Source organism: Mytilus edulis, chromosome 9 (genome assembly GCF_963676685.1).
Source record: "Mytilus edulis chromosome 9, xbMytEdul2.2, whole genome shotgun sequence".
In the NCBI taxonomy this organism is placed as follows: Eukaryota; Metazoa; Mollusca; class Bivalvia; order Mytilida; family Mytilidae; genus Mytilus; species Mytilus edulis.
In genome coordinates, this window is record NC_092352.1 from 31827658 (window position 1) to 31840309 (window position 12652).

General features: G+C 35.7%; 2 protein-coding genes across 2 annotated transcripts; one reads left to right on the forward strand and one right to left on the reverse strand.

Annotated features, from left to right (window-relative positions):
* Nucleotides 1-414: 414 nt before the first annotated feature.
* Nucleotides 415-5349, forward strand: LOC139489923 (uncharacterized). Its single transcript, XM_071276769.1, has one exon. The coding sequence runs from the start codon at nucleotides 415-417 to the stop codon at nucleotides 5347-5349; it is 4935 nt and encodes a 1644-aa protein (XP_071132870.1).
* A 971-nt stretch (nucleotides 5350-6320) lies between these two features.
* LOC139488116 (glutathione peroxidase-like) lies at nucleotides 6321-10643 on the reverse strand. Its single transcript, XM_071273507.1, has 4 exons — nucleotides 10566-10643; nucleotides 9195-9510; nucleotides 8183-8326; nucleotides 6321-6786 (listed from the first exon to the last, which is right to left on the reverse strand). Exons 2-4 carry the CDS (start codon nucleotides 9495-9497, stop codon nucleotides 6598-6600), a joined length of 636 nt encoding a protein of 211 aa, XP_071129608.1. The 5' UTR covers nucleotides 9498-9510; nucleotides 10566-10643; the 3' UTR covers nucleotides 6321-6597.
* Between the last annotated feature and the right edge of the window lie 2009 nt (nucleotides 10644-12652).

Genomic DNA, 12652 nt, shown 5'->3' on the forward strand with positions numbered 1-12652 from the left:
GCAAACGCGAATCAATGAATGTGTTTGTAGATAGATGTGTTTGTGCTCTGTTAAATTGTTACACGATGATGACTGCTGTACCAATATTTTGACTATTTTATTTATTATGTCTGTTTAGTTTACGCATCATTGTAAATATAACGGAATTTGATGAGACTGTCATCAAAGTGAGAGATTTAGCGCTATAAAACCAGGTTTAATCCACCATTTTCTACATTTGAAAATGCCTGTACCTGTTAAGAATTGCACATGAGGTGTTCCCGCTACCGCTCACTATGTACACGACGTCACCGTTGTTGTGACGTTAGCTTTTCAGAGTTCAATACATGTATCATTGCAAGCAGACGTTCTTATTTACTAAGCCTTAATTTGTGTCCGATACAACCACTCTACGATATTGGTACCGAGACCAGGATGAATCTGAAGCTACGTTCGATACGAGCAGGACATAGGAGTGCAGTTTCCAGACTTATAAAGAAATTTGAAGACGTTCAACAAGAAGAAGATGGAACCGTGGACACGGAGGATTTGTCAAACATATTGGATAGTCTGAAACGGAAGCAAGAAATATTACGCAAGTTAGATGAGGACATAGTACAGGAACTGGACGACGGAGATATTGAAACAGAGATCGTTGAAGCAGATGAGTATGCATTTAACTTAGAAGGTAAAATTCGTCAAGTCAACAAATTTATCTTAGTCAAAACTACAGCGTTGAATACACACGCAGAAAGTTTTACTCCACGCATAGAAACTACTCAACCCGTTCATACTATAAACTCTTCATATACAGAACATCAGAACAATTCAAATTACCGTTTGTCAGATTTTCGCCCATCTTTTAGCTCAACTAGTGAATACAACAAACTACCCAAGTTGAATCTCCCTACTTTCGATGGAGATATACTTCAATGGCAATCATTTTGGGACTCATTTGAGACAGCCGTGCATACGAACCCAACCTTAAGCAACGTCCAAAAATTCAATTATTTGAAATCGTTACTTCACGATGAAGCTCTAAAATCAGTGACAGGTTTTGCGCTCACTAATGCAAACTACGAAAAGGCAATTTCCCTATTACAAGAAAGATATGGTCAGCAACATAAAATTACACAGAGGTATATGCAGGAACTTATTGATATTACGTCGCCTAGGTACACACTTTTCAACCTCCGACATTTTTATGACAACATTGAAATTTACATAAGAGGTTTAGAATCACTAGGACAAACTGATGATTCATACGGAGCGCTGTTAGTGCCAATAATATTGAACAAACTACCAGGGGAAATTCGAAAAAACCTAGCAAGAGAATTTGGGTCCACAAACATACGCTTAGCAGACTTACGAAAAGGCATATTTAATGAAATAAATATCATGGAAGCCGGTAACTCAACAGACAGTCATGAAAATCCTACCGCTACTGCAGCATTTTTGACCAACACAAAACCGCGAAATCGACAATCAAGTCACAGCCACCAAAATAAGAATCACCAAAACACTAACTTCAAATCTAAACAGTGCGATTATTGTCACGAATCACATGCCTCGGTAAATTGTACCAAAGTAACTGAATATAAAGACCGCATGTCAATAGTAAAAAGAGACCGCCTATGCTTCAATTGTTTAGGACATCATAACTTGGTTGATTGTAAGTCAAATAAAACATGCAGAAAATGTCATAAGCGTCATCACACGAGTTTATGTAAGGATAATGCACAAATAGATAAAGAAGATAGTGTGAACGTAAGTACCATTCAACACAACGCGAAGGAAACGGACACAATTTTAAATTCACAGGCAACCACGAATGTCATGCTCAAAACCGCAATTAATCCTGTAAGTTCAGGACAACAATCTTTAGAAGCCAACATTCTTTTTGATGAAGGAGCACAGAGGTCGTTCATCACAGAAGACTTAGCCGCTAAATTGCAGTTATCAATAACTGGCACAGAAAGTTTAAATTTATCCGGGTTCGGGGACAGTGCAGAAAGTACGAAAATTAGACACTTAAAAACTGCAACTATTTATTTGCTCACAGACGAAGGAAAATTGCCGATCAGAGTATTGATCGTACCGGAAATCGCCGCACCACTCCAAACTTACATCCGCAAAGCTGCTAAATTGTCATATTTATCCGAGATAAAACTCGCACATCCAGTTACCGCGAACGACAATTTCCAAGTCTCAATACTAGTAGGAGCCGACTACTATTGGTCAATTATAGAAAACCATATCATTAGAGGTGAGGGACCTACTGCCGTGAAATCAAAAATAGGTTATTTACTGTCAGGACCACTTCACGGTACACCAAGTTACAATGACCAGCCAACATCTATGATGAATGTAATGACATCAAGAAAGACAGAAGAATGCGACTTGGAGAAATTTTGGAAGTTAGAAACACTCGGAATTGAGCAAATAGATGAGAAGGAAACAGGGAACAAGGCATTAAGAGAAGTATATGAGAAGACATGTATTAGTTACCATGACAACAGATATTTTGCTACATTACCCTGGAAAGAAGAGCATCCCCCATTACCAATGAACAAAGAAATAGCCCATCGCAGAACAGAAAACGTAATTAAACGACTGAAGAAGGAACCGCATTTGTTACAGAAATACGGAGAAATAATAGGTGAACAAGAAAGAAGAGGATTTATAGAGAAGATAGGAGAAGACACAGCGACTAGTAACACAGTACACTACATACCGCATCATGCCGTCAAAAAAGAATCGTCGACTACACCTATTAGGATAGTGTTTGACTGTAGCTGTAAAGCAAGACAAGAAACTCCTAGCTTAAACGACTGTTTAATGGATACACCACCTGATCTAAACGAGTTAACAGGTATTTTACTTAGATTTCGATTAAATCAATGGGCAGTTTCAACAGATATTGAAAAAGCGTTTTTGAATGTTGGTTTAGAAGAGAGAGACCGTGATGTAACTAGATTTTTTTGGTTTTCCGATCCTACAGACTCTACAAGTCCGCTCTCAGTTTACCGATTCAAATCCGTCTTATTTGGAGCTACCTGTTCTCCATTTATTTTAAATGCCGTTGTTCAAAAGCACCTAAGTGAAAATACATGTGAATGGACTGATGCCATACAGAAGGATCTTTACGTTGACAACATAATTTCAAGTTTTCCAACCGAGAGACAATTACTACAATATTTTGACACATCTCGTACCTTATTTGCAAAAGCGGGATTTAATTTACGCTCTTGGGCATCAAACAACAAGACTTTACAAGATCGCGCAACGTCAGAAAATGTACTTGATAATGACAAACTTATCAAAGTATTAGGACTTAGATGGAATACAGACAAGGACACGCTTACTTTCGCAAAACAGGAATACGTCGAAATGGAGGATAATTTGATTACAAAGCGTGAAATTCTTAGACAATCTTCAAAAATTTACGACCCTCTAGGAATTATAAGTCCGATAACAGTTAGGAGCAAAATGTTCATGCAGACCCTATGGGAGGAAAAACTGGATTGGGATGAACCGTTATCGTCAGAAACTATAATGGAATGGAAAGAAATTCAACGAGACACACAAGAATGTATAGAGACTGAAATTTCAAGACCGTATTTCAAAGAAAGGAGATCAACGGAAGATATTTCACTACACATATTCACAGATGCAAGTTTAAAGGCATATGGAGCATGTGCATATGTAGTTTGTGGGAACCAGTCTACGCTGATTATGTCTAGAAATAGAGTTGCCCCATTGAAAAACATGACAATTCCGAAACTTGAGCTCATGGCAGCAGTGATAGGGAGTAGATTACTGAAACATTTGAAGTCATATATAAGCTTTTCACAAGCAACACTTTGGAGTGACAGTCAAATTACACTGAGTTGGTTAATGACTAAGAAACAAGTACCGATTTTCGTAAAAAACAGAGTTGCGGAAATAAATCAGCTTACACATGGATTTTCCTGGAGATACTGTCCAACTGATTCAAACCCCGCAGACTTACTTTCAAGAGGTATGACAGCTGTGAGGTTTAAACATTGTGATCTATGGATGAAAGGCCCCGGATGGATTGTTGATACTACAAAATGGCCTCAGTGGAAAAAAGAAGAAGCCCTAATATTTACAACTCTAACCAAAGATAACTTATCAACAAACACAAATGATACAGCGACAAGTATTACAGTGGGAATAAATAAAATCATGGATATAGATAGGTATGGAACGTACCAGAAACTTCTACGTGTAACAGCGTATGTATACAGATTTATTTACAACTGTAAAAATGAGAAAAAACGTAGTGGAAATCTAAATGTAGAAGAAATTCAGATAGCATCCGTTGCTTGGATACAGAATTCACAGCTTCGAAATTACCCGGATGTGTTTCACAGTTTACAACAGAAAACGTCAAAAAATAATCTTGTGAAGCAGTTGAAATTGTACCTGGACGAGAAAATGTTAATACGTTGTGGCGGACGTTTAAACAACGCACCTATTGCCGCTTCAGCCAAGTTCCCGATATTATTGCCAAATAAGGATACATTATCAACTCTAATTATAATGGATGCCCACAAAAGACTACTTCACTCTGGATTAGAAAGTACTGTCACTTCTTTACGACAGTTTTACTGGATTCCAGCAATCCGACAATATGTGAAAACAATTATTCACAAATGTGTTACTTGCCGAAAGGTTACAGGAAGACCGTATCCTACTCCGGACCCACCGCCTCTACCAGCAGACAGACTAAGAGATTCACCGCCGTTTACTGTAACAGGCGTTGACTTTACTGGTGCATTGAGCATCAAAACTAAAAATGGAGTTGGAGGAAAAGCGTACATTTGCCTATTTACTTGTGCGAATACAAGGGCCGTACACCTAGAAATTGTAGAAGATCTTACAGAAGAGACATTTATTTTAGCGTTTCGCCGATTTACTAGCAGGAAGTCGTTACCAAAAATCATGATATCAGATAATGGTACTACCTATGTAGCTTCGGCAAAGAAAATAGAGTTTCTGACCAAGTCACCGTTATTAAATGAACAATTAAATTCGTATGGAACAGTATGGAAGTTTATACCGAAACGTGCACCATGGTACGGTGGTTGGTGGGAAAGATTAATAGGTTTGACAAAAAATTGTATTAAAAAAGTTTTAGGAAAGGCATTTGTGAGTTTACGTGTACTTGAGACTATCGTCACAGAAGTGGAAGCTATTCTTAATGATCGTCCGTTGACGTACCTATCATCTGATCCATCGGATAATGAACCATTGACACCCTCACATTTACTCTACGGAAGAAGAATTACGATTTTACCGTACACCGGAACTTTAGATGGAAACATTGAATATTCAAAAAACTGAACACACGCATCAGCTAATAAATTGTTACAGATTCAAAATCATATCATTGACAATTTCTGGACAAGGTGGAAACGTGAATACCTTACATCACTTAGAGAACAACATCGAACTAAAGGAGTAGACAAACAGAACATTAATATTGGAGAGGTAGTTCTAATACATGATGAAACTTCAAGAACAACTTGGAATGTAGGGATCATCGACAAATTGATTCAAGGACGAGATGGGTTTAGCAGATCAGCTATTTTACGGACTAAAAATGGTCAAACGTCTAGACCTATTAGCAAGTTATATCCTCTAGAACTAACATCTAATTAATACACAGGACCGTGTGATGAAATACTACCCGCCAGACGAGCGAAGACCGATGCAAAGGAAAAGATAAAGATGTGGACCAAATGAGACTATCGTATAATTTTATGGACTGTTAACTGTTCGTGCATTATTACAGAAATAATTTTATTTTATTCGTGCTCATGATCAAAGACAGTTAAAGCTATTCAAAGTTTTCAGAGACAGTAATTCAAAGTGAAATTTTCATAATTTATTTTCATTTTATTGTAATTAAATTCATTTGCGGGCCCCCAGAATGTTAAGAATTGCACATGAGGTGTTCCCGCTACCGCTCACTATGTACACGACGTCACCGTTGTTGTGACGTTAGCTTTTCAGAGTTCAATACATGTATCATTGCAAGCAGACGTTCTTATTTACTAAGCCTTAATTTGTGTCCGATACAACCACTCTACGATAGTACCAAGCCAGGAATATGACAGTTCTTGTCCATTCGTTTTTAATGTGTTTTGTTATTTCTTTGCCATGTGATTATGGACTTTCCGATTAGATCTTCCTATTAGTTCAGTATTTTTGTGATTTTACTTTTAGCAATGTCAGTTGATTAAAAGCCTGAAATATTTATTATGTGGTCTCAGAAAGTAATTAACCCGTTTTTCTAGTGACAAAACCAAACATCGACAAGTTGATATTTATTCATATTGCATAAATTTGTTGTATTATAAATGTTTCATTGCAGTAATATCAAAGGTGTCAGAAGATCATACACATACATATAAAGAGCAATGCACTTGACTCTCACATATGGGTTGTACATTTCCACAACTTCACTCGTAGATTTCATGGAGTTGTTTCACACTTTCTTCCACACCAGAGACATTAACACAAATCATACATTCTAATACAACAGAAAAAATATGAAATAATAACATAATTAACTGATACAATATAACGTTACATATTGAGGTATTTTTGTATAACATCAGCATATGACATTGGCTGTGTTCCAGTGTCATATCGCAAGACAGGTTTGCCATTCTTGTCGATTACAAATTGTTCATAGTTCCATCGAACATCTTCGTTCTTCAGTGGAGAGTAGAACAAACTGTCCTCAAATTTGTCTGTCACTGGAGGGCAGTATTTCTATAAAAGATAAAATGAAAATCATCATTCAAACCATTACATCAGTATTTAAACAATAACGTTTGACGAAAGCAATTTTTCACATATTATCGGGAACCAAATGCACTTGTCATCCTACCGCCGCTTCGTCTGATATGTATGAAACATACTTTATTTATCCCCAAAACCCTTTTCCAGCACGTTTTCTTTGGAAGATAGAGATACAAATTTATTTCCATCATTGTATAACTTCACACATTAGTAATTCCGTTTAATGAAGCATCATTCCCGTTGCCTCTGTTTATGAATAGTTCTAAGGTTCTGCTTTCTATATGGATTTTAGTAATAATATCATACTTTGCTGCTTATCTACTGAACCAAGAGTTGTTAATGTGAGAGTTCAAGCTGTCCTCTTGGAAGTTTTGCCGTTATCATTCTGACAAGCATGGTTACCTTCCCACAAGACCCCCCCCCCCCCCAAAAAAAAAAAAAATCCCCCAGCTTAAAACATTGTTTTACTGTGATGTTTTCTTTACATAAGTGGTTTGGTGCGTCTGGTATATGTAAAAAAAATATAATCCTGGTATTTATTATGATTATATTTGCCTCATGTTATGGTGCAATCTTGCTCTTATGAATGATTTCCTTGAAAAGTCCCTATTCTTTTGTTTCCTCTGACTGAAGTCTTTGCTTAACGCCTGATTAACAATCACACTACTTTTCGTTCTTAGCTAAAGTTTATTCTAATGCAATTATTTTGCAACAATTGTTCTGATTGGATAACAGCAAGCGTAAAATTCTCTATCTCCTTGTCTGTAACTAAGGAAGCCGACATTTTGAATTTCGGAATGTATTGACATGTTATTTCTACAATAATAAACAAAAAACTCACTTGTTGCGCCTAAAAATCTTCTTTTTATCAAATTTTATTACATTCTGAAGCGGCACAGAAGCCAGAAAACGCCCGGTGTTTATCTTTGACGCCGGAAGCATACCTATGACGTCACCTAGTGTAGGGACCAAAGAACATAACATTTTTTCGCGGAATTTTCTTTAATGAACATTTTACCCCAAAATAATGCTTGAAATTTAATTATAAACTTGTTTTGCATTAGAATAGAGATAACAGTATTGTATATGAAGCTTTGCGGACGTCCATCGGTAGTTTTACTGTCGCAAATACCCGTTTACCTGTCTCCGCTCCGCGTCGCCAGGTAAACTAAATTTGCGAATGTAAAACTACTGATGGACGTCCTTAAAGCTTCAAATACAATACAGTTATCTCTTAATTGTTCCAGTTTATTTATTAATTTTCGACAACGTTTAGCATGAATGATAAATTATAAGTAAGAGAAGCCATACCAACGTCGTACGCCCTTTTATTATTTTACGACACAAATTGAAATAGTGTATATACCTTCAAGAACGTATAAAGCGGGTGTTCTTTGGCACCATTAACATCAACCTTCCAAAACATCTGGAACTTCGGAACGTATCCATTCCCGGGACGGACATATTTTATTCCGTTCAATATTTCGGTTCCTGTATCTTCTGGTTGTTGCTGAAAAGAAATAAATAACAGATTTAGCTATACAAAGTATTTTTACAACTTATTTGGGGGTCTCATTGGGGGGTTCCGATCCCGGATCCCGCTTACTGTTTTGTCAGATTCCCGTATCCCGCTTACACTATGTACGTAAGCAATTCTCATTTTTTTGTCATTTCCCGGGTCCCGCTAGACCTCATTTCCCGTTTTCACGATACAATAATTTGACTTTCCCGTATCACGCTTACCAAAAATCGGCAATCCCGCGTCACGCTTAGACCCCAATGAGACCCACTTATTTGGCTGTGAATAACTCAAAAACATATGAGGTTAGTTTGCTTGTAAGCCGGGTAGAACATGAAACCATTTCGAGTATTACCTTTGTGCACAAACCAACCACTGTTTCGGAGTTTGGGTCTAATTATTTGGTTGCGTCAGATACGTCCATTTCGTATTAAAAAAAATGTTAAACCAATGCAACATGCAAACAATTCACCTTAATGGTGAGTTTGCTTAAGTGGAATTATAATACTACTTTCATCTGTACAATTTCTGTCTGCCAACGTTTTGTGTTTAAAGTTTAACTTTCAGATTTAAAATGTGAATACATAACAGAGGTTTGTTATTTTTTAGATAATCTGAAATTGAAGTCTTTTTTTTTGTACGAAATGAAAGCACATGCCATCACATTTTGAACAAAAGAACCGTTTTACAGGGAACTTTTGAATTTACAAGGTAAACTAACATGTAAATGGATAAGACAAGTAACACAGTAGCTAAACAGAAACATCAAGCGTAAAGATCAATTTTTCGTGTTATTATCAAAAGATCTTAGTCAATTTTCAGTAATTTATAGCATATCAAATACACAAAAAGTACTTACAAGTTCGAAATCGTTGCAAGGAAAAGCCAAAATCTCAAACGATTGGTTCTCAAACTTGCTCTTTAGTGCATTAAACCCAGTATAATGGGAGGCTGTTAACCCTCAGTATGTCGCCACGTTTGTGATGACCACTACTTGGTTTTTGTATTGCGATAAACTGATGTTCTTTGTCTGCAAAATGTTCATCGCTGTAAAATCGTAGATACTGCCTGTAGTTGGTTCACATTCTGTAAATACCCCGGCCACTACTGCTAGACAGCCAAGAAGGCTAGCTGCCACCAGGGACCGTCTTGTCCCCATCATGCCTACTGTTAGTCTACAGTAATAGATAATTACAATACTTAAAATATATGATAACATTTTATCAATTTCAATGTCATGTTATTGATAACCGTATTTACTTATTATGTGATTTTGTTAACGGCTGATTTCAGCATGACATGACGATACACAAAATTTTATAAGTCACGAGGAATAAATAAAGATGTATATCTAATTCTGAAAAATACTGTTTTAGCTGAACCATCCTGTGGTCTGATTGTAATCTTTAGTTTAGGACTTGGCAACTACAAATTAGTATATTTCTCAAAACAAAAAAGTAATAAGTAAGCTATTTGATAAAATTGACGCTTTAATTTAAGTTTTGACAATTATTTACAATAATGTTTTGTTTATGCTTTATAATAAACAGATAAACGAAAACAAATACAACAAACAGCAACCAACGACTATCACTGAAGAAGGTTCCTTATTTGGGACAGGCACATAAGGAATGTGACAGCCATAAAAAAATGTGTGCTAGCACCCAACCTATTTCAGTGGTAAAACAGAAAAACACTGTGTTAAAATAGCTGGGAAATATCTGACTCATCAGATAGGAACGAGGTACAAACACAACTAACAAAAATATAAAAGATAGAAGTTGTCGATCTAAAAGAACCAGTATTCACATTTACTGAAAGCTAGCTTGGTATTAAAAATAAAAGAAAAGCGATATGAGTTCCAATAAGATAACAGTATCCCCTAGAAAGTAGGAACCAAATTGAGTGGATTTTAACAACTGTATGTAAGCCATCAACAATAAACAAACCCAATAATGATCGTAAAGTAAGCTATAAAAATCACTGCCAAGACAAAACATACAACAAGAAAACAAGAAAACGAACGGTCCGATTTATGATACAACATTAAATGAAGAGCAAGTACAAATAACATGCTCCTAATTTGAAACAGGCACTTACACATAATATGTCGAAGTTTACAAATGTTCAACCCTCTCCCTGATCAGGGGCAGTTGTGAAACGGCACAAATTAGAATAAACTATAAATATCAGAACGAAGCTTAACTGATATTATATGTCACTCACTAACCTTACTAACAGTTACGTGTGGTAAGTAGTTCCAGTTCCGGTGCACTTGAATAGTTCTAATCTATTGATGTAATTTACAAAACTGTATTTCTAATCTATATTTAAAGTTGTTATTTCATATATTTCTTTTTTTTCTTTTTAATATTACTATTTATTCTCTTGTGTTCATTGTTCATGTAGTATACTTTATTAATTTTTTGTTTGGTTTTGTAGAACAAAGTGAACTCTATTTGTGTAAGCTTCCTGTTCACCGGTCATATTGGCTTTATTGTGAACAAGGATCCTTTATCTGCATCCTGGGCAACTAAGAAAATTGTAAACAGGACAATATTTGGATGAAAAATTTAAATTATCTATTTCTTTAAAAACAGCCAGTACTCTTTCTTTGAATTTAGTATGAAGACAACCTAAACTGTCTGAGTTTTTCTCATTTTGAGTAAATACTCATTATTTCTTTTGATTAACTGATACTATGCCAAAAACAATTTTCCTTGGTCTGCGTATTGAGATATCTTTGTATAATGTCAACTAGAGTCACTGGCTGAATGTCTGATCTATATCGTAAAACGGCTTTCCTATTTCTGTCAATGATAAACTGTTCAAAATTCCATCGAATATCTCCATTCTTCAGAGGTGAGTAGAACAAGTTGTCTTCAAATCTATATGTTACAGGAGGGCAATACTTCTACATCAAACACCTATAACGGTTTACTTTTATAAATTGTGACTTGGATGGAGAGTTGCCTCATTGGCACTCATACCACATCTTCCTATATTTATCATAACACTCTTTATATGTCAATCTTCATTCAGTATGAGTTACAGACGCTGATTTTATTTAAAAGATGAGTTTATATTTGCTATTTGCATACAGTATATTCCTAACTCTGTATAAACCGAAGGCAGATTAGCAGATTATATAAATCGGCGTGTAAAACATGTATTCACTATACCATCTGAAATAATTTCTAATCCCGCCAATCCACAAAAGACAGTTAAAAATGAGTGGGACCAGTTGAAAACTGGAAGCTGTTCATAAACCGGGATTGAGTTTTGTGTCCAGTGTATAAATTATTTTTACTTTCTATTGAATGATATTGCAAAAATAAATTTAATATCACTGAAAACTGTAGAACACATAAAGTATCAAATTAAGTATGAGTATAGAAACTGGTACCTACCTTTAGATAAGTGAACAGGGGATGTTCGTTTGCTCCGTTAACGTCGACTTTCTCCATCATTACGAAGTTTGGATCATATCCAGCTCCTGGACGAACATACCGGAGTAAATTTAATATCTCCAACCCTGTATCTGCAGGTTCTTGCTAAAGTAAATTATTTTGTTCTTCAGTCCCTGTTTGTCGTTATTCATGATGGTCGTTATTTTGATAATTTGGTGTTTAAAGCAAATTTTTGATACCGTTTGTTAAATAAATTCAAACCTGTTTTAGGGTCGATGTGGTATAGAGCTTTATATATCACCTGTCTGTTGTTGTAGACCGTATATTGACCTATGATTTATTGGGTAGTAGTTTCGTTTGGTTGCTGTCTCATTAACGTACAACCCACAAATTTAAAGTGTTACATAATGTACTTCTATTTTAAATCAACACTTTGTTATTATTTATTTGCAACGGTAAATACAATATAGACTATTGATATATAAGTTGTGAAAGAAATTTTAAAATACATGAAAACATGAAATATATTTTTGGTATTCTGATTTATTGAGCGTTTTTTACTTAACGTCCAGTGGCAAATGCTTCATGTATATTCATTATGAGAGCATACAACCAATTAATACAAAAGATTTATTTCTATAATTCAGGTATACAAATCTGGACTCGGACACTTGGAAATGAGGTGAGTTGGATAAGGGCAGAACTTTAGTCTTGCAACAATGACCTCTCAAAAGTTCTGACACTGTATAATGGTTCTTTAACTTGAACAAAAGCACAACACTCTTTGTACTGGGCATCTAATTTAACATCCCCAATAAAACCGGACACGACTGCCGGCATAATGCACCTCGCACATATACAGAGAAATTTGCGCAAATTTCATATCACAACGGTTTTTGTATTCTGG

What these genes read in the sequence shown, in the direction of transcription:
- LOC139489923 (XM_071276769.1), top strand. Translation starts at nt 415, where the DNA reads ATGAATCTGAAGCTACGTTCGATACGAGCAGGACATAGGAGTGCAGTT.